Here is a 23,810-nt window from a genome sequence, read left to right on the forward strand (position 1 = left end):
GGTCACTGAGGCACGAACTCAGCTGCTCAAGCGTTGGACATCTGTTTGGCCTTCGCAGAAAATAACTCCTCTGAGTCACATGCACACACGCACGCACGTACGCACGCACACACACACACACACACACACACACACACACACACACACACACACACACACACACACACACACACACACACACACACACACACACACACACACACACAGACAGACACACACACACCCTTGTAACTCTACACTTTTTACATAATGTTAGTGTAACCCGGAGTTGAATTAATTCAGAAAATTGAATTGTGCTGAAAGTCCAGATCATAAATACATGTTTGTCTCTAAGAGACTGCTGAGACAGCAACAAGACAGCTCTATCCGGCTGTAAATACGTAACACAAAGTAAACAAATACACAGATCACTTGGGTGCGAGAGCAACAAAGTAGCAAAAACGTACCTTATGGTCTGTGCTTCCTTCTTCGTTGCTGTGCTCACTTTCTACTTTAGTCCCACTGTCCTCATTCTCAGTGTGGCTTTCTGTACCAGTCCTGTCTGTCTGTGGAGGTGATGAATGATCATCACTCTGTTCTGTGCTCTCGCACCCCATATCTCCGTTTAGCAGCCCGTCGGTCTCTACCCTCACACTTTCATTGTTCCTCTCCGGGTTATCCTCCTTGTCCTTGTCCTGCTCCATTTGAGCTAGCACACCGTTAGCCGCCGGTTTGTGGGCATCCTGCGGCGAGGTCGGTACGGACGAGTGGTTCTCCTGAGTCCTGTCGGCCTCCGTCTGCTTCTGGTAGGCGCGGTGAGCTGGGCTGGACGGCTTGCTGATCTGTTTGAGCGGTGAGCCGTCTCTCTTGTGCTCTGTGCTGCTGGAGGAACAGAGGAAAGGGCAATGGGGGAAGTCCGTCAAAAGGACAAAAAGAGTTTGACAAATAAAGGAGAGGAAAAGGGAAAGGAAGATGAAGAAAAACGACAGGAGTGTGTTCAGTAGGTGCTCAAGCCTGCAGGTTGATCAGGGAGTGTGAGACGTGTCGGCAAGCAGAGAGCTTTTGCACTTGAGTGTGAGAGTTAAAAATAAAACTGTGGAGATGCACAAACTTCTTTCTGTCTGTGTACGAGGCCGCTGAGAGCTAGTGTACTGCAGAGGAAGTGTTTGTGCAGAGTAAAGACGGAGTAATGAGGAGGACAGGAGGAGGGGCGGAGAGGTACAACACTACTCCCCAGAGGTAGACGCTGTCCTACTTCCAAGCAGAACCCACATTATATATTGTACTGTAACATCTCTTTCATTCGTAGCTTGAACGTGAATGAAACGGGGGAAAAAGACATTTGAAATACAGCACATGAATGGAAGATAGATTAACACAAAACACACACACACACACACACACACACACACACACACACACACATGCATGTACAATGTCACCATTCAGCGGCTCTACATCCTGTACCGGCAGTCCGTCCAGCTGTTTCCCTGTAAATTACCTTCCAGATCTCAGCAAGCAGCAACCTACAGCAGCTACTGTATCTTAGCTCCGTTTTGCTGTTCTCACTTCTCTTTTTAAACTGGTCACAAATCTCACGAATCTCACGAATCTAAGAAAAAACTTCTAGGAACTACAGTAGCGCATCAGTAAATAAACAAGATAAACTATAGACGTGATCTAACCTTTTTTTTGGTGCACCAAAAAACAAAACAAAAAAAACATCAGCCGGTTATTGTTAAGCCTCGGCGGCAATGCTCACTGTTGTGCTGAATGTCACTGTCCGGCAGAAACAGGAAGTATGTATAAATAGAGGAACAACAACAGGCTGGTGAAACACTTCACAGATGAATCACTTCTGGGCTGTCGGGCCACCTCAGTGTCTTTGAAGTTACGTTAAACAACATCACCCATACCCACTCCGAGGTAGACTCAGTAATACCGCGATTGGCTGATACTGTCTAAATACTGTTCTGGAAAACCACAACCTTTGTAGTGTGTAGGTGCACACAAGCAAGCAGTTTGTCTTTGCATATAGCACAGTAAGTGCTCCAGTACATGACAAGAGTTTTAAAACAGGCTGAACGAGACAAGAATTAAGAACAGCTTCACTTGCCATGCGGCTGCCCTCTAAGGTGCATTTAAGGCAGCCAAGTGCCATGTGAACCAGATTAGTACATTAGCAGGCTAATTCTGTTCTCAGAAGCTGAGGGCCTTTCTATTCTTTCTGTTTCCAAGGCCACAAGAGGGCTAATAACCACAGCCCAGCAGAGTCTACGTGAAAAAAATACACCCGATCGCTCTGATTAACCTCACTTCAACACTGGAAAAAGCCTGGGAATCTGCTAAGATTCTGTAATTCTGTTTTCAGGGATCCAGGCCAGGGATGAGTTGGAATATGAGGCGACAGATTCTGAGTGAAATTTGAGTGGCCATGCTACTGCTGCAGACTGAATATTTTTGGGCTCTACTGTACGAGCAGTTGGGACAAGGGCACCATTGTTGTGCCTCTCGCTGCTCCCAATGGGCCTCTCTCGCACAGACAAGGCTGCAGCTACAATCAAAACTTACATGACTTGTAATAAAACAAGATGCGATGCATAGAAAAGGGGGAAACACTGGCAAGCCTTGTAGATACTTATTCCCGCATTAGATTGAGTAAATTCAGCAGTGTAAAAGCAAAGCCAACAGAATACTAAGATCTCCATGTAACCACGAGGCAACAAGATCAAAGTGCAGGCATTCAAGTTGAGATAGTCTGAGAGATCCTACCTCGTTCTCCTGGGCTTCTTTTCACAACACTGAGTCCTGTCCCACAACTGACTGAGGAGCTGTGTTTCCCCTCGCCTGAACAAATCTCCTTTCATCCCCTTTGCTAACGCTTGGTCTGTGAAGCACGGGCTAATCTCGGCTTGTTCTGTCTATACGGCTCTTGCTTGTGCTACTATCAATGAGTCAGGATGAAGACTTTAATCAAGGGACTTCTGCTTTTCATCCATTAAATAACCGGCATAGGAAACGTTAGGCAAGTTTTCCGTCACTGTGATTACATGATTTGTTTTTGTTACAAAAGCTATCAAGTGACGTAAATGGAGTTATTCAACCGGAACCAATCTGTCCTGGTATTAAAAAAGAAAAAAAACATATTGAAGAGCCACTTTCACTGAATAATATTACAGATCGGATGATATACCGTACACTGTCCCATACTCAACTCAACTTTTTTTTTACAGGATATACTTTCCTTATAGTTGAAGGGAAACCACAAACACCACCAGAGAGTAAAGAGCCCCTACCTGTTCTCCTCAAAGCGGTTGATGAGGTCTAAGACTTTGGATGGTTTCTCCCGGTTCACGACCCCTCTTCCTCTTCCTCCTCCTCCTCCTCCTCCTCCTCCTCCTCCTCCTCCTCCTCCTCCTCCTTCTCTTCCCACCCCTCCTTCTCTTCCCACCCCTCCTCCCTCCTCCATGCCCGGTCTGAGTGGAGGTTTCTGGATGCGGCCCAGCGGGGACGAGAGCTCCGCTACCGGGCTCTGGAGATGTGGTGGCTTTGGAGGCACTGCAGGGAAGACAGGAAAAGTTGGAACATTAGAGACTATTTTGGATGCTGGTAGATACAGATGATTGTATTTTTCTCATGATGGAATATGTCACTGCAATGTCAATTGTGACCTGAAGGGGGCAGTACAGGCTACCCCAACTAACACCACACACAGGGCACTGAGCTGCATTACTGTAAATCCCCTACATGTAACAAACAAGGGACCCAGCTCAACGATAGCATAACTAAACAGTTTTACTCGTCTTGCATGCATGTGTTAGGAATCAAATTTCCTGCATGATTTACAGCAGCAGAAAGAATGTCTTATCGTCTTATCGTCGTCTTATCTCTTGGGAATGACTTACTCGTCTCAAATAAAAGAGGAACGAGGCTTGGGGTTCACCGATTCAAGGCCAACTTACATAACTCTATTCCTGTTTTCACTGTTTCCCTGCAGCGGCCTGAGCATGTGTGGAGTCATATAGTATACTAGGGCTACACAATATGAGAAAATATGTGATAACGTTGTTGAATATCGTCATAACGATTTTACTTAAACTGATATTTAAGTGTTCTCAGATCTTCATTTCTGCTGCTTTCAGTACTCTGCTAAAATACGTAAGTGCTTGTTGAATTTAAAACAAATGAAAGGAAATCAACATTTCCAACAATTTTATTGAACAAATTGAACATTGAATTAAATATAAAAGGCACCACACAAAAAAAGAACAACAGTTTTTTAAAGGTCCAGTGTGTGATCAAAATCTGTGTTGCCCGTTCAGAAACGTGTCCTTTTTCATGAATATTTACCACCACCATCAATTCCAAGTATTCCTTTTGGCTTGAAATTTTACATTTGCATTCACATGAACTGGGGTAGACGCATAGACTGTATATAACATGGACCAACAGATCCCGTGTCTCTGGACGGAGACCTGTGAAGGATATTAGAAGGACTTTTCCGGTGAGCGCTGAGCGTTACTGAGCAGCCTCCAACTGAGAGAGACGACGTAAATGTGACGTGAGCAACCTGTCTGAAAGTTGGAAGTCTTCTGGTAGCTGTGCCAAGAGAAATCTCAATCATTCCCAATCTTGCAGAAACGGAGAGCGTAGGTATATGTAAGGAGATAACATGGACACAGGCTAATTATTGATCACTAAAATACTAGTTAACATTAGTAATTAAACTTAAACAGCTAATGTAAGTCCAAACTGCCTGCGAGCTTCTCCTGTACTATACGGTAATTCCTCTACTGTGCGACAGTAAGTCGCGTGGTTATGACACAATCGTTAGCCTATTTTTACAAAAATGCCTTTCGCGTTTTCGCTGTCACATGATAAACTCACAGGTGCTGCTAATGCTGCTAATGGGTATGTAGCTTCTCGGCCCCGGCAAGTTTGAAGAAGGAAACATGGAGGACCATACGTATTCAAAATCCAAATTTCAGGAACAGGAGTCTTCTTCTTCGCCCAGAAAAAGAAAAAGGAGATTGAAAAGAGCAAGAGACCGGCTTTTTGAAGCGCGAAGGCTACCGTAGCTGTAATACGTACTTTGAACTACGTGGTGCGAGAGAGTTGATTGTGATATATGATCTCAACGTTAGATGGGAGAAATTCCTACACATTGGACCTTTAAGGTGCAGTTTTCTACTGATATTTTCTTTTAACAAACACAAAAAAATCTCTGAGTGTCTTTTGCGATGTGTATATTGTGGCAGTTGATATTGCGATGGCGTTAAAAAAAAAAGATATATTGTGCAGCCTTATAGTATCCTGGAAGTCCTCAGGCACGGCTATACCAACGGACAAAATCGAGGCTGGAGGAAGGTCACAGGAGACGGAACAATCAGTGTGTGCATGTCAATATTTTCTCACTGATTTCACCCAGAAATCATAGACTGATATAAATGTGTCCACTGACCCTCTCACTCTGCACTCTGAAGTGTTGTTGTGTACCTTGTGGTTTAGATGGCAGCCCAGGCCTGAAGCCAGAGCTTTTTCCATTGACCCCTCTCCTGCTCTTGTCAGTCGTCCCGCTGCACGCCCGACTCAGACACGCCTGCACGCTGGGTGGGTTGCTGTGGTTATACGCCGGGCTACTGCCTAGGGCTGAAGAACACAGAGAGAGAGAGAGAGAGAGAGAGAGAGAGAGCAGGACCATTACGACAACATCTCAACCTTCTAATGTCCACAGCCAATGAAAAGAGAGTGATGATGTGAATGTCGACAACATTTTCACTTTCCCTTTAGACAGAGAACAGTATCGAGGTGGTGGGAAATGAGGGGAGAGAGGCGGGGAATGACAAAATAAAGGTCTGTAAAATACTTTGGATTAGGCAATGGTTATGGTTAGGGTTAGGTGCCTTGAAGTCGACGGTCACAGCGCTGTCTTGAAGTCGACGTTGGGGGCTTAAAACACGCTCACGTTCAAGTGGTTAAATGTGCTAAATCGACAGAGGCCCAGAGAGCTGAGGTCTCCTGATCAATTCTGTGCTACAATTTAGAATTTTATTTTGTAGGATGTGAAATATTAACGAACACTCTCACAGCGTTGTTTTGCTTTATTCAAATTCACAACAGCTCAACAAATGTCAAGGCCTGAGGAGATCACTGTGGTTTTAAGAAAACAAACTAAGTGTGTCCCGTACACGTAGAGATTATTCCTCCCATATCTCATCCCTGCTGACAATCACAGGGTATTCATACACAGGGCTGTATATATACAGTAGATTTCAATGTATGAATTCCTGCAAATGTGTTTATGATAAACGGCTGCAGGCTAAATATTAAAGAGTGTCAGACAGCTCAGTAGATAATCCAGCTAATGATCCAGTTGATGATCAGCTCCGGTGAGGCTTTTACCCAAGCAGCTGGCCACAGATGGTACAGCATCAGTGTTTAGACAGAGCCGGCAGACTGATTTAATGGAGCGACAGACACACACTGGCAGTGTTTACAGTAGCCTAAATACACCTCTCTCTGACCTCACAGCACACACACACACACACACACACACACACACACACACACACACACACACACACACACATACATGTGAAACGCGTGGCAAATGTCCATATATGGTACCACAGGAGCTCTAATTACTTTACAGTGTATTAGTTTCCATTTAAGGTGGTCACTTAAATAGGTATGTGCGATTTAACAAGTGGCACTGATGTATGGGTTGGATGCAGAAATCAATGTAGCTTTGCGCTTGGTTAACTTATACACATAAACAGTGTGGGTAGTGGAATAGCTGTAGAGTGAAGCTTCAAGGATACAGACTTTCACTTTTGCAAAAAACAAAACTTCCGACTACTTTAATTTGTATCTGTTCTGTATTCAAGGTCTACAGTACACAGACAGAAAAGTCTGGTCCTCCTCTGCTGATATGGAGGGAGTCCTTTTCCATCCCTGTAATATAAATCATTGATAAAGAGGTCTTAATTCCTTAAGAGACTCAGTTTCATGTCCAAAAATAGATCAAACTAAAAGCATCTGCACTTTTAGAAGAATAAATAAAATAACTCTTTTTCAGACAATTATCTTCCAACCTGTTTGACAAATACATCGAGATTATATGATCTGAAATGATTCATTGACTAGTCGATTGATAGAAAATTGGAGAGCTAGCAGCTCTGTGGGGTTGCTAGCAGGGCTAATAGAAATGCCAAACATGACCAATATCCAGCCCCTCACTTGCTTTTCTGTGTCTTATATCATAGTACATTGATAGGTTGTAGGTTTTGGACTGTCGGATCAATACTCAAAGATGTCAGCTTAGGCTTTAGGAAAGTGTAATTTTTACATTTTATTGTGAAAAATAAACATTAGATTCATTTTTTATGAAAATAATTGTTTGTTACACTCCTATATGAACAACTGATTGAAAAACATATGTACTGTACCCTTCCAGATGCAGTTTGTTTACTGACATTTTGCTACTATGTGCCAAAAATGATGCTTGGGGCCCCTTATTTATTTCCCCTACAGTGATCTTTATTTTACCAATCCTGAAACAGAAAGAGAAAAAAAAAATCCCCCACAGAATCACATATTCACAGTTTCTATTTTTACAGCCTGGCCGTAATTAAAGACAACAGCTCGAGCAAACTGTCTGACTGGAAACAGTCCCACGCTGTGTTTGGGAGAGCAGACTTTCTAAACACGGTCCCAAAATTACCAATCAATTATGAAGGCGGCCTCAGGAATTTCTCTTGATTATGTGCCTGGCTTCCCCTCGTGGCCACATTAAGAGATCACAAGAAAACATCCAGCAACAAGTTATGCACCATATTATATACATATGGCTAAAAACGAAGCCTCCGCCTGCAGATTGTGCTCCACATATAGCATTTCTCCTGGAAGATTGCAGGGGGTCCACTCTCGTAGGTTTATAATTAACTGTGTCACACACCAATCCCTCAGCTGGAGGCCTTTACTTGAATGGCTTTTACTTTTATGTAAGTATTGAGTTATTGTGTTTGAAAAAAAGAGTCCGAGGTGCCCGGATAGCTCAGTTGGTAGAGCGGGCGCCCATATGTAGAAGTTTTCTCCTCGACGCAGCGGACCCGGGTTCGACTACGACCTGCAGCCCTTTGCTGCATGTCACACCCCCCACTCCCCTTTCATGTCTTCATCTGTCATGTTGAATAAAGGCCTAAAAATGCCCAAAAATAATCTTAAAAAAAGGGATGTCTAGGGATGTGCATTGCAAATTAGCTTAGGCTAAATGATGTGGTGTGTGGCATAGGACTATGCTACATACTTGTCCATATACAAATAAACATAAATAAACCCGATCAAGTTGTGCCGGAATCTTCTTTGTTACCGTTCAAGATAAGAAAAGAGAGCTGTAAGTAGAGATACAAGTAGATACGTTTGGAAATGCATTGGAGCTTAGAGCCACATACCAATTCTTCTGTCAATTGATCTTGATTTAGAGTTTGGATCAGACCGACTGTCTAAACTCTAATGTGAACCATTACGGCAATCAAACACAGCCATTTCTGTTACATTACAAACAGGAACAACTCAAGTTCCCTTTCTCAGAAGCCGAGTGCTTGGCAGGAACTGCTGCTCCTGGTAACACACTCATTCTAGCATTGTCTCATTAAAGCTGGCTTGGCACAAGTGACAGACCGCCATGCACAGTAAATTAGTAGCAGCCAGCCACCACCCTGCAGAAACACTTTGATTCTAATCCTCCATCTGTGTGACGGGGAAGGAGCCCTGTTGTCTGAGACTTGTTTAAGTGGATGATAGAAACAAAAGAGCAGCTTCTGCTGGACAAGGACTCAGCTAGGTGAGTTTTATAATGCCCAAGAGGTACTATATGTGATATAACACTTGATGTCTTTATATCCCAACTGATGGTATGACAACTGCTCTCTGTCTCTACATAGGTAATCTGCTTTGCATAGAAACCGAAACACTGCTGGAGCGCTGCTGCAGACTAGGAAGTGAGGAGTAGACCAGTCAAACTGAGACTCGACCTCTGCCTCTGTCCTTGTTAAAAGGATGGTGAGACTTGCTGCCATGGCAACTAGCTACCTTCTAAAGATGCAACATTTATTTCACTACTGAGTGGACTGAACCTGAAGGCATCTGCTTCTATCTCAATAAATCCAGAACCGCACAGCGAGTGCGGGACATGAGAAATGCACTCGTAAAGGTCAGGTGTCCACAGCAGTGCAGATGAGAAAGAACGGCTTGTGCAAAATGCTGCTTTGCAAAGCACCCAGCGTTCTTTTGATTACACAGACATCCTTTACACTACCTAAAAACATGAACAGCATCTTCCCTTACTGTGGGAGTCTGTCAGTAAGACAGAGCTCTCCAAAAACATCAGAGCAGATCCGACTCCTTTTTCAAAGAGAATCTACTTCCTGAGGTTTACCTGAGCTGAGTGTGTTGTGTTATGTGTGTGTGTGTGTGTGTGTGTGTGTGTGTGTGTGTGTGTGTACTACAGCATTAAAGACATCCCCCCCAACCCCCCCATCCACAGCCCTCCAGCTCTGCCACATCACAGCATTAGAGGAATAGGTTTACCGCTAGCCAGCAAAGGAGGCTGAAGGAATGTAACACTCCGACAGAAATATCTTTCTCTGCAACTAAAAAACAAACAGTGTCCGAGAATAGTGAATCATCCCAACAAGTGCCCAAAATAGTTTGGCTCCAATAATGGCAAGGTCAGTTGGTCAAACACTTTGGTATAAAGCTAAATAACTACTGGATGGATTGCCATGACATTTTGCACAATTGTCAACAATCATGGTCTATAGAAAATTGTATGGCAATCTGTTTTACAGTTGTTGAGATATTTCAGTCTAGAACAAAGTGGTGAAGCGACCATAAGACCCATGCATACAGCAAAGTCTGACATACTGTACCCTGTTGTCCTTTCAGAATAGAAACTGCACCACCTTCCCAGAAGCATTGTCACCTGACAGTATACCTGCCTGACCTGTCTTTAACGTGTCCCCCCACCCAAAACCCCCTCTTTCAAAATGTGCTGATTTACTGTATTTCAGTGTAAAAATTAAAGGAAGAACCCGTTTCTGTGGTGCAGTGTGTCCCCACCCTGTGACCCCACAGGCACAAAGATTCATATCAAAAGGAATGTCTGAGAGGACTTTTTACAAATTCTGCTTCTTCTTAATAAATGGGTTGGCATGTTAAAGATCGTCTGGGTGGCTTCTACACAGCTACAGCAACGTCAGAAAACATGCGAGAAGAAGATGCATGAAGAATCCAGAATATTTTATCAAAACTCCTTCACATACACAGTCTTCAGTTGGCCAAAAATCAGCTTGCAACTGTTAAAATAGGGTTGAAGTACAAGTGATCGGTCTGTGCCTGTTTACATATGTAGGCTGGCTCAGCCAGTGTTAGAGAGTAAACATTGACACACTGTCGTACATCTGCAAATAATAAAGAGCAGGTGAACATGAGAGTGTGCAAGCTTGTTATAGCCATTACTAAAGTGTGATTTTATCTAAGATCAAAGATCTAACAAAAAATGAAGTAAGCCGACAATGTGGAGAGACAATCCAAGAGGAATTAAACAGAGAAAGTAGAAATGAAATATTCTCTTAAATTAAAAATCCCAATGGATGAACTCACCTCAGATTTGATATAGACGGGAAAACAACTGTAGAGTGTATCCTCAGTGAGGGACCACGCTGTGTGTGTGTGTGTGAAAGAGTGTGTGAGTCCCAGAAGAGCTCTAAAAGTTTAGGTTCCATGCAATCTTCCCAGGGTGAAGATTGGCAGAGCAGCAATAGACTCCTCCTTCACTCTCGCTCACACACCCCCTATTTAAATGGCTTTAAAAAAAAAAAAAAAACAGAGCCACAAAGTGAGACACGCACACACACACACACACACACACACACACACACACACACACACACACATACCCCGAGGTTCACAACACACTCCTCTGAAAGGACAGGATCTGCACATTTACACTTTAAGAGCTACAAATCTACAAACGTAAGTCCAGCTACATGAAATTTGGTTTCATGGCAAATTTATTGAAGCGGTACATGCACGGCTCTTGCAGTCACGCAACATTTCTCTCACTTGTTGATCGTTTCGTTTGAATCTGATCATGAAAGCAGCAGACAAATAAAGCCTCTTGGTGTGGAACAGGACCACTGGTCAAGGCCTGCTTGTGTAACAGCCACTACACTTCTCGTTCTGTCTGATTAGTCTGATCAATGATTAACAAGCACCACAGTAAAGCAGCCTGGAGCGCCACACACTATAGTTCTCTCATTTGCCTGCTAAAATCTAAATGAAGTCTCTAATCTATTATTTTAAACCACCATCCCATCAACTTCTCCTCCTCAGGCACATTTCCTGTGCAAATATTGAATCAAGACATAAAAACAAGACAACCAGTCCACAAACTGAGCGAGTCGACACAAACAAGTGAAAAGTACGTCTGGTAAAATCCAATAACAACACACAAGTTCAAATCTAGATTAACATGAATGAAAATGAAACCAAGATGCCACGAACAGGCTTCTTATTATCATGAACGAGATGTACCTTTTGTAGAAGTCGGTACAAGGAACTGCGACTTTAGATTCTCCATGTTCTGTATTTATCCTGTGAGCAAAGCTGCTCCCCGGTGTCTGTGACAGTCAAGCTCAGAGCTGCTTGCTCGTTTGAGTAATTGCTGTAATGCACAGTGTTATATATCAACTTTCACCCATCTAATGGTAAAAAAAAAAAAAAAAACCAATACAGGAAGTCATATCTAAAGTGATACTAACAGCTATGATATTTTGAGATCTTGTCATATGTAGATATGTGAAATGTATGTGTGCGGGCTTATTTTGCATGTATAGTCACACACACACACACACACACACACACACATTGTCAAACACCTGCATGCTCACTGACGTGTTTTATGTGTCATCAGAGCAGGATAAGAAGGAATCACAGGCATTCCAGTAACCAGTTTGTCCAGTAGGTATTGCATTCACTAAATTCCTTTTACATTACCTGTACTAACAGCAGCGCAGTAGTTCATGCACATTTCAGAAGAATGAAGCAAACGTGTACGTTTTAAGCACTAAAGATGAATCTACTTGGAGTGGAAACCTCCTGAATGACTATGCGATGGTGACCAAAAATGCACTCTCATGCTCACATCTCAGTGGTGCAACCATAAGTCAGTGCCAATAAATACTTGACGCAGCCAACCTGCAGCCTTATTGTTGGCAGGGTCTCGCTGGACAGGATTGACTGGTGTCTTTAAAGATACTGTCAGTGAACTCTGGACCTCAAACAAGGACTGCACAGACCTGCACTCAAACAATTCCATTCACTGACTTTTGAGGAAATGTGTTTACAGGCACCTGGCTTCAATATAACCCACATTTACATATCTCTGGCCAGTAATCCGATATTCAGATGTCTGCACTTATTTTTTTTCTTACATTTGATGCTGTATCCTGAGGTGTTACATTACATTTCACTGGAATTGTACCTTGTACGATTCCATGTGACAAATGAAATTAATTGATTGATTGATGCTTTTTGTCAAGCATTTGGACTGGATGGATTAATAAAAGTCTAGGTTCTCTACTGAAAGATGGTTACATTTCAACATAAATCAGCTGTTTAGCTTGAGAAATGGCTTTTTAAGACTTGTCTATTTGAATGAATTCATATATTCAATATTTTCACATTTCCCCCTCCTCCACATGTACAAATTCATGCATGGCAGCAACAGTGTTAGACTGGTCCTTGCACCTCAATCAAGGAAACCTGGTTTCTCATTTACATTAAGTTTAAGAAATAAAGTTACTGCCATGAGATGAGAAAAAAAAAACTACTGCTACTGTACACACACCTGACATTTAAATTCTTTGCTGACACAGTATAAGTGGGAAAAATACTTTCAGAGACACAAGCCAGGTACAGAGACAAAGTGACACTAACTAACTGCTGCTTCCCTTGGTCCACACAAGCAACGCATAAACTGACACACACACACACACACACACACACACACACACACACACACACACACACACACACACACACACACACACACACACACACACACACACACACACACACACACACAAACCCAGTTTCTAACCATTTCTGGTGCCCTACATCACTCAATGAGATTAGAATTGGTAACAAAGCGTTCATTGTGTCCATTATGTTGGCACAGACTGTGTGTGTGTGTGTGCGCACGGGTGTGTGCGTGTGTGTGCGTGTGTGTGGCTCACAGTCTGCGTGAGTGACAGATAACCATTACCACTAGGCATGGGGGATTAGCTGTTTCTGTTCAACTACCCAGACTTTCTTCAGATTAACCCTGCCTCATGCTCTAATCCAAGGGCCAGCGTGAGATTAGAACCCCAGTCGGTCAAAACTGCTGGGGGGTTGTGGGGAGGTGAAAGAAAATGGGGAAAAAGGAAGTGGAGAGACTGGGAATCAGAGAGAAAACTGGACACAGTGGTATTATTTAGCAGGGATGAGCTAAAGGCAGAAGGTGAGAAAAAGCTTTAACAGTGCTGAAGAAGAATAGGATGAAACAGACAGAAAGAAAGGAAGGAAGGAAAGAAGGAAGGAAGGAAGAGTGAGGGCATGATGACAGTAGACAAGCACAGAGAAGACAGACGGATGATAAGCCAGATGGAAGAGGGGTGAAAGGATAGAGGGATTTACAGGAGAGAATTAGACGCTACACAAAAAGAGGAGAGAAAATGAGAAAAAGTGAAAAAGAGGAAGACACAGACGCAGCCTGTGAGCCACACACACACACACACACACACACACACACACACACACACACACACACACACACACACACACACACACACACACACGTTTGATATAAAAATAGAGCAGAGACCAGCAGCTATCTTCACACCCCTGCATAGCTGTGAGCTGCAGTGCTGAGTGTTCATACTGGCCTTGACAGCATCATCTTTCTGCACAAACCTTTTCTAAAGTTGACATCATTGCAGCCAATATGAGTGAAAGAAGTAGAAGATTTGGTCAAGTTTAGAAAGTACTGAAAGGCATGAAAAAACTCTTGCTGTGATATTGACTTCAAATGCAAATACGTGCAGCCCTGCTGCTGTGAATCAGAGGTGGCGACTGACAATTAACAAAGCTTAGCATCTTAATTTGGCTTGTGGCAGTGCTACCTCCCCACACATCACGAAATGACGATCAAGAAGAGGTAAAAAAGAAAGAAAAAAAAGGACTGCGTCAAAACCAGCCAGATACAGACAGACAGGAAGCCACAGGAAATGAACACCCTCACACGAGACTTGAATAGCTATACGACTATTAAGTGAACACCCACAGATGCTTTCTGCGACATACTCATTAAAGAAAAGCTTCAGAAAAAAAGGAGATTGAAAAAGCAGGCAGGTGACTGTAAGGTGAGTGAAGGTGATGCTGCGTACCTGTGGACTGTTCGATTTTCACCGCCACGCAGGCCTCCTCATCAGCCTTCTTGGCCTGGAAGCAGTCAGCTTTGTCTTTCTTCTCTGCAAGAACAAAACACACGATTCACTATATAAAAAGAAGTATGAGCAGATATTTTAATACTCGACCCCCCCATCTGAGACAAGAGCGTCAACCCGTTTTAGGCAACCCCATGTTTTATTTAGGAGGAACACCGATTCGGTTGTACAGTGAGAGGAGATCAAATTAAGAATGGAGGAAATCAGAGCCGTACCATTTCATAATTTTCCAATAGCTGAGACTATATGCTGGACATATGCATAAAGCTGGAGATATTCCAATTTGAGTTTTAAAGTTCTCTTCGTGTAGCTGCGTTTATCGAGATCAGGAGTAGACTTGTGTTTGTTTTGAGAATGAAAAGAAATACACCGCCCCTTGGAGATAGAAACCCTAATTAGTCTGTCTGTGATATGTAGGGCATAGTCTGTAGGGAGAGCCAACACTCTTTCAACACAGCCGTTTAATATGCACATAAAAGATTAAAGAGAAAATAGCAACGGTCATAAAAACAATGATGGGCTCACATGAGTATTAGTAAGCCTCCCCCCCCACACACACACGTTCTGTCTGATATAATATGTGCTGGCAAAGACATCACATTGATGACAATGACACCAGCCAATTACAACTGTAAGAAACCTGTTATCCCTATTTTTCCTGAAGGTTTATTCTAGCTTGATTTTAGGACAAAAGGTAACATGAATTCATAGGCTGTACATAATCTTTTCTTTGTTTTGTTAGTACATTTAAGTGTGCATTTGTAACAATATACTATGAGTTTATTAAGACACATTCTGTCATCTTTTAGTAGACTGTCCATGCGTCACTCATTATTGTAAACAGCAGTGCTGAACAAAGACCGACATAATGTGTAGATAACGCCACGTAAAAGAAAAGTGGACAAACTCAGCGTGGGGTCGTGCAAACAGTCGAGAGGAGGTACAGATGACTGTGTGCGTGTGTGTGCGTGTGTGTGTGCTTGCGTGTGTGTGTGTGTGTGTGCTTGCGTGCGTGCATGCTTGTGAAGGAGGGTATTTTATCCTGGCTCAGGGATTAAAGGAGGGCTTTCTCCACCTACCATCTGGACTCCTCATGACAGGCCTGCCTGCTGTTCACACACACACACGCACGCACGCACGCACGCACGCACGCACACACACACACACACACACACACACACACACGCAAATTGAACCTCAATCTGTTATATAAGTCTCCCAATTCATAATATACTGTAACACACAGCTTATAAGAAGCTTATCAAAAGCATTACGTACATATCTGACACTTCTTTATAGAGACAACCCACTAACTCAACTGGGACCTCCTCCAGCCAACTCTCAGCCATCACACGCCTATTGTTTCCTGAATTGGGGGATAAGTTACTGCATGTCAGCACTGAAAACACACACCTACACACACTCAAAAAAGAAAAAGCCACACACTCTATCAGAACTGGAGCGACAACATCCATGAAGGATACAGTATCAATGGGTTTGAGATGTGGGTGTGGGGGAAACCTACTACAGTGATGATATATGATGGGGAGAGTCTAGTGATCCGGCTACTGGCCTGACCCTAAACGTCCTCTTCCTGTCTGTCTATTTCCTGTTTTTCATATTCTAAAATCTTGAGTTCTCTGACACTCTGAAACTCTGACCACATCACAAAAGAGAAACTGCAAGAACTCACATGTACAATTCAACACGCACAGTGGACACTGGTTTATCAGTCAGGCAGAATTTTGGAAGCGATGCGAAACACAGTTCCCGAAAAGCTCTGAATACTGATAATGAAACTCAACAGAGGAAGGTGAATATACAAGGTATTGACACACTTCTGTCATGTCAGATTTCTACTAAACACAAGCTGCATCCTGTATGTCTTCAGGCTTCCTCTACTTAACATCAGGAATTAAACACGCATCAAATCAGGTGGAAAACTGCAGCAAATCCTCCAATGACGGCAGTCAAGGTAAATAAAAATCTAATGCAGCAGTTACATTCACAATCAGCTCCCAGCTATTGCTCCTCCTGAAACAACCTGAGTGTTACATAAGAAAATGGGGGCCACCATTCTGATGCCACTAAATAGGTGGTTTGTGTTTTATTTATATACAGCTGTAATGATAGGGGCTGAAAAAGCACAGTGCTGGCTTCTCGTCGTCGTGTGTGTGTATCTCACAAAGTGTTGTAAACAAAGCTATTATCATATATGTCAATCTCTCAGCTGTTAATAGCAGCCTTGTCTCTGTTTACATTTACCTTCTCTATAGCAACAAGAAGACTAACAGACAGGCGACTGCGGTGTCAAACACCAAATGAGTGTGACCGGGTTAGCTCAGTTGGTAGAGCGGGCGCACATATATAGTTTACTCCTCGATGCAGGGGACGCAGGTTCGACTCCGACCTGTGCCCTTTGCTGCATGTCATTCCTCTTCTCTCTCCCCTTTCATGTCTTCATCTGTCCTGTGGAATTAAAGGCCTAAAATGCCCCAAAAAATAATCTCAAAAAAAAAATGACCCGAGTCTGACCCTCAACACACAAAATGACATCCCAGTCTCCCTGCTGTCACTGCTCGTATTCTCTCTACTCTTCACCACTTCAAGCCACTTTGTAATTCACATCAGAAAAAATGTGGATTGGACCATCTAACATGTTATAGATTATGGATGCCCTGTATTTAGTAGAACCAGATGCCAGTCAGAGCAGAAATAGAAGAATACTCTACAATGGAAATATTCCCATGCACCAAGTGCACGGAGTAAAACCACACATAACCATACAAAAACACAACTTATCTGAATTAAACTCAAACACACGTTTAACTCTTGTGTTGTCTTCCCATCAACCATGCAACTTGTCCTCCTGGGTCAACCCTTTTTTTTTTTTTTTTTTCCTTTTCCTGCGCTTTTATTACTACCAATGATTCACCATGATGAATAAACCTCATTTATATGAAATTACACCTACGTTTTGAGTAAAAAAAAAAAAGCTGAAATTTTGAATTATTTTGACAAATAGTTACAATTGAGTGGATAATAACAGACTGTCAAAGTTTATTCAGGATACTGTTTAGAAACCATTTCATTTTTTTTCAAATGCTATAAAATGTTAGCCTGGATGCCAGCTGAACTTAGCCCCACCCACAACATTCGACGTCAGGAAGTTCACATTCTGACTAGAATCTGAGTATGACCACGTCAGGCTAATAAAATGTAATATAACACCCACAATTCTATGAAAGTAGTGATCTGACCCTTCATTTTACTCGAGAAGAGCATTGTATGAAACAACGCATGTTATTTTTGGGCAATTCGCTTGAAAGAAAACCCAAATTTCTGATGTAGAAACTTTGAAAACGGGTCAAATTTGACCCAAGGACAACAGGAGGGTTAAAGTAGTCAACAAATCCAGTCCAACAATGAATAGATCCGACTAACAATTAGCCAAAGCCTGATACATTTTATTCCTCTGTGCTACAGATCTCTGTCATCCGAAAGCTGAAATCGGCAAACCTGTAATGCAGACTTTGTTTGATTCCCCTTTTACAAGTCATGAGTAATTATCTACATGGTTTCTCCACAACAGACACGCTGCATGCTTGAAATGTTTTTTTAAAGGGACTGCACCTACACTGATAGATCCAGTTGTCACCTGTGTGTGTGTGGGTTTCTGTGTAAAAACCAATGCTTCCTCCAATTCTTTTCTCAGTGGTTCACCGACAGCTTAATCATTTAACCAAAGCAAACTGTACTGTCTCGATATTTTTTAACTGATTGACTGTTTAACAAAAGGAAACATCTCTACAGTACCTTTGAGCACTCCTTCCCAGAACAGCTGCATTTTCCCCATCCTGTTAACCACGCGATGTTTATCCATTTCAGAATGTCTCTTCAGCTCAGCTTTATCAACATCTATGAGTACATTACAGTCCTCTCTTCAGACACAAGTTGTCCTGTCGCCTGGTTACTTCATGTCTATATTTACCCATCAAACCCCTAGAGTTGTACCTGCTTCGTCACTGTACAAACCGGTTCAGTGTCACCAGGTGACACCAGGTGTGGGAGGGACTAGGAGGAAGGGAGGAGGGTGAAGTCGTCCTTCAAGACCAACCATTTCAATAATAATGTTTTGAGGGTTAGCCAGCACTCAAGGACAAAGTCTCCCCAGGGTGTAGGGGTGCATGATATATCGACTCAATATTGTTATCGCGATATCACGTTGCGCAATATTATATCGAAAGGGGTGGCAATATTTGCAACATTTTGTTTATTTTGTGGAGCGCTGCGTCCCGTCCGTTGGCTTAGTTGTGTTTGATTTAGAGCCCGCATGAAATGCTATAATGATCATGTTTCATTGGCCAGTTACCGTGCCACTTGCACATGATAGTGCACGTCAGCGCATGGAGCCACTACGTGACAAACCCTATGGAGCATACCACATGACGTGTGTGCATATTTCGACAGAGTGACAGTGTTACTGAAGAAATAGATGTCCTGTTCTCTTTATTTATATATTGTATACTGTCCAACCAGTAAAACATGTCCTGTTCTGTAGACATGGTCTTTATTTATATATTGTATACTGTCCAACCAGTAAAACATGTCCTGTCCTGTAGACATGGTCCTTATTTATATATTTTATACTGTCCAACCAGTAAAACATGTCCTGTTCTGTAGACATGGTCCTTATTTATTTATTTTATACTGTCCAACCAGTAAAACATGTCCTGTTCTGTAGACATGGTCTTTATTTATATATTTTATACTGTCCAACCAGTAAAACATGTCCTGTTCTGTAGACATGGTCCTTATTTATTTATTCATGTTGGACCAGTCCAATATGACCGTCAGTTGAAATAAACCTTGTGTTGTAAGAAAACTTGTTTTATTTATAAATCTATTTTGATGCGTTTTCCCATAACTTTTGTAATTTTACATATGTTTAAAAATATCAAAATTAATATCTATATCGCAATATTCATAATTGATATCGCAATATCACATTTTGTCAATATCGTGCAACCCTACCAGGGTGGGTGCAGGGAGTGGGAAGAGGAGAGACACCAAAAGAGGGGGTGGAAACACTTTAAATCACTGGTGAGGAAAGATGGAGGAAGGAGGGGGGAGAGGAACACATGGATCAGGGGACGTGCAAAAGATGAAAATTAACCAGCTATAACAGTTAATATTTAACTATCTGCAGTCCTGCCAAACAGTCTGACAACCCAACATTAAACACATTTCTACTATGATAAACCACATTATATATTCCCTGCTGCTGTTGCCAGTGCATCCTAACAGTATTTTCTCACATTCTAACTGTATTACCAGCCCAATTTTAACCAAATCTCAGCCCTGATATACTGCAGCAGAAATGAATGAGATTCTGAAATAAAAAATCACAGAGGGGACTTATCACCTATTATAATCCTATAATGATGAAAAATAGATAATATTAAATATATTTTTTTTAAAAGACCATAAGGACACCAGAATGCAAAGTAACCTCAGCCTCATTTGCATGGCTACCCTAGATCAGGATAACTACCATTCAAATGTAACTCATAAATAATGGAAAGGAGAGAATGCATTAATATGCCAAGTCACACCCCTTTAATCATACTAAGGTCCATTGTGATAATGTCTGTGCATATCTGTCTGTCTGTCTGTGTGTGTGTGTGTGTGTGTGTGTGTGTGTGTGTGTGTGTGAGCACATGTCTGAGGTTTTCATGCTTGACATAGAAGAGATTGGCCATTGAATGAGACCAGATGCGTCTGTCTCCCTTCTCTCTTGTCCCTCCATAATGGACAATTACGAAAGAGTTATGGTTTTCTGCCACACACATAATAGAGTGAAAATTAAAAGGCCTTGTACAGCCTTTATGTGGTCAAGGCAACCAGATGAGACCCCCCATCCCCAGCGCTTGGAGAGGACATACTGTATGATGTTACTCTCTATCTAACATTTTAGTTCTGTGATGAGTTGTACAGAGAATAGGCCAATGTCTTTACAGTATATTTATGGTGAAATAAAGTCCAACATTTGTCAAACATTGGTCTGCACTTATTGTGTCTGTGTGCTGTTGTGGTGGTGGTGGGCAGGTAGCGTACAGTGGGGTTTTAGAGCTTTATAGCTGTAAACAGCTGGCTGCTGTGGCCAGAAACAACGCTATGAGTTTGGTGAGTGTGAACAAAAACATTAAAGGTTTGCACTTTCAACGCAAACAATAAGCTGCAGAGTCAGATGATAATTCTCTGGGGCTTCATCACTAAGAGAGACCCCACCATTGGCAATATAAAACTTTAAAGCAGTAGTAAGAGCATGCCTATGTTCCCACATTTCTAAGATTGTTTTTCAAATTAGGCCCTTTGTTCCCACATTTCTAAGATTTTTTTCAAAATTAGTCTCTATGTTCCCACATTTCTAAGATTTCTTTCAAAATTAGGCCCTATGTTCCCACATTTCCTTTTTCATAAATTTGCATCAGATTTTATCCCCCTTTCTCCCAATTTGGTAGCCAATTACATCCAACCTATTATCCAGTAGCAATGGACTACAGATGGAATGTAACCCTAACCCTAACCCTAACATAAGGCCTAATTTTAAGAAAAATCTTAGAAATGTGGGAACATAGGGCTGTGGGAACATAGGGCCTAATTTTCAGTGAAAATCGTTTTCTTAGAAATGTGGGAACATAGGGCTGTGGGACCATAGGGCTGACCCACAGCACAACAAGCTGTAAACACAACATTGACACATTATCATACTATACAGCTGATATAGAAAATGTGTTAACAAACAGATGCCTATTTACACATCCAACAAACATAGAGCAACATTAGCATTGTGAGCAAGTCCAATGTTCGCTTACTTTTTTAGCTCTTTTCTGGACTCTGAATTGATAGAAAGTGATGGTTCTTAAGCTGCTATGCTGCACTATGATCACAGCTAGTCACTAACGTTGTCTGTCTGAATGGGTTGGATGAGAGTGGTGAGAGTGAACCAAAACAGTCAATGATGTCAGCTACAGAGCTCAAAGGCTCTGTAGAGCTGAGGGTAACATTTGTCAATATGAGTGACCTCTTTCACATTACACATAGTTATTTGAACCATTGTTAATATGAAAATGGGGATTAGTGCAGCTTTAAAGGTGCACTATGAGTTCCTGCATGACTGTCACTTCTGTTGACGTTCCAAGTAAATTCTAAACAAAACAGAGCAAGCTCACCCCTCCCCTCATGTTTCCGTAACTGTCATGACTAACTGACTGTCACTAACCCCCACCCCCTCCCCCAACCATCTTGTCGGTGATTGGCTGGAGTGGTTTGTTGTATTTTGGTCCACAGCCTGTGCCTCTGGTGTTTGTTTGACGTTTACGACCCCTGTGTTGTCTCCCGAGACCAGGCTGTTTCACGGTGTGTTCAGGGACCAGGCAGCTAGCGGCTCAAGGAGAGATGCCTACGATTTGAGACAAAAATGAAATCGCGCTGAAACCATGCAGGAACTCATAGTGCACCTTCAACTTATACCTTTCAGGACTGTAAAGATCCTTTGAAAAATGCTCACAGTTCATGTCCAGATTAATGCCATAACTTGTAATAATGTAAGTAGTCACAAGCCTAAAAGGTTGGAAACCACTGATCTAGTGGTAAGCTTTTGTTTCAGCTGCATATATAATTAGTTCTTAGTACATTTGAGCAGTGGACCCTTTGTCTTCCTTAGCAAATACAACTAAGATTCCTCCAGAAAGTCTTTCTTTTCAGCTACAATATAGCCGTCCTCACATTCCACCAACTTAAACTTGTGCCTCATAAAATTTGTACATCATGTGCAGACACTGTCCATCTACTCTCTGAATCCCACCGTGTTCCCTACACGGCCCAGCATGTGAAGATAAGCTTTTAGCATGATCTGAACATGCTCTGTGGCCCATGTCTAATGAGGGCAGGCCAAGTGGGGGACTGGGCGAGCTGTGATCCTGGACCTGAACAGCAGCCCCCCCTTAACCACTTCCTGTCCTTACTTCAGAGAACACATAAAGAAAGTCAGAAAGCGAGGGAAAGAAAGATAGATGTTTCTTGGTTGTAACTGCAGTGATAATCATCATCCAGAGAAGAATGACCATAACTGAATGTTTAAACATGACAAACACATGTATTTCCATAAATGATAAAACAGGTATGAAACCTTGAGTGATTTTGTACAAAAGAATAGAGATAATAAGATAGATGAAGAGTTTGATGAGAGTCCTATAAGTCCGATCCAAACAGCAGTGTAGTGTGATCACTGGGCACAGAGAAAGGGATCGATGTTGGAACTAGATAACATCGACAGTCCGCAGTCATTCTCTCCTCCTATATCTCTCTTACTTCCTCCCTTTCACCATGCCTCTTTTCTTTTCTCTACCAGCCTGTTGTCTCTTTCTCTATCACCTTCTTTCTCCTTCTGGTCCCTCCATCTCCTCCTCCAACCCCCCCTGTGACCTGTCTGTCTACATTGGAAAACAGATCACAGCTGCTGGGCAGGAGCTTCCAAAATGTGTCAATCAATACCCTGTCCACCCAATCACCACGTCTGACTGGGCCCCAGCAGGCCAGTCTGTTCACAAATGAACAACAGTGCTTATTCACGGCGTGCCCTTTTATACTAAGACTGAACCGAATGGGTTTGAAATGTCTCACAGATCAAGTGCAGATATGTGCAAGTGACATATATCCAGCATAAAAGACCATTATTCTGTTTGTGTATAATAAATAAATACATCTGAATGTGTCTATAAAAAGCAATACACTACAGTAAACTCAAGCACATCAACTGCACTATCACATTTTTATTAATTCAGTGAAGTGATGCCCCAAGGGTATTTTTTTCCTATAATTGCATTTCCATTCAGGGCATTCACCCATTTTTAAGCTAAATGTTTGCAGAAATAGCCATTTAAATTTCCATTCCCTCTGCAAAAGTAAATGACTTCCTGAACTTCAAATATAGCTCCATCTCCCAAAATAACCCCATGAGAAAGTCTCACAACGGCATGCTGAAGAGTACGTTGTTGTTACTCATCTGATGCTGGCTTCAACTCATGCTGTCTGACGATGCAAACAAAGAACTGCGCTTGGTAATATTCTAATGCACCGAGTAAGACGCATGGAGCCACAACAGAGCCCTTGTACACAGGAAGAGTGACAGCACGTGGCATTTGTGAAAGGTCGTGGTGGACAGACAACATTTCAGAAGCTAATTTCTAACTGAGTGACTCTGAATCATTTGCA

At 42.3% G+C, this 23,810-nt stretch overlaps 1 protein-coding gene across 13 annotated transcripts in view; it reads right to left on the reverse strand.

Annotated features, from left to right (window-relative positions):
• fgd4a (FYVE, RhoGEF and PH domain containing 4a) overlaps positions 1-23,810 on the reverse strand; it is a 61,290-nt gene that overhangs the window by 13,386 nt on the left and 24,094 nt on the right. For 6 of the 13 annotated variants that reach the window (XM_036003295.1, XM_036003308.1, XM_036003299.1 and 3 more), the window contains 4 exons: positions 14,472-14,555; positions 5,476-5,628; positions 3,276-3,537; positions 447-861 (listed from right to left, as the gene is read on the reverse strand). In XM_036003295.1, the coding sequence (XP_035859188.1) occupies positions 447-861; positions 3,276-3,537; positions 5,476-5,628; positions 14,472-14,555 (914 nt within the window). Of the gene's footprint in view, positions 1-446; positions 862-1,421; positions 1,582-2,751; positions 2,919-3,275; positions 3,538-5,475; positions 5,629-10,644; positions 10,774-11,577; positions 11,673-14,471; positions 14,556-18,347; positions 18,538-23,810 lie in introns of those variants that run through there. The other 7 variants (XM_036003298.1, XM_036003300.1, XM_036003303.1 and 4 more) reach the window with 7 other exon arrangements.

The sequence above is a fragment of the Sander lucioperca genome, chromosome 7, assembly GCF_008315115.2.
Source record: "Sander lucioperca isolate FBNREF2018 chromosome 7, SLUC_FBN_1.2, whole genome shotgun sequence".
Taxonomy (NCBI): Eukaryota; Metazoa; Chordata; class Actinopteri; order Perciformes; family Percidae; genus Sander; species Sander lucioperca.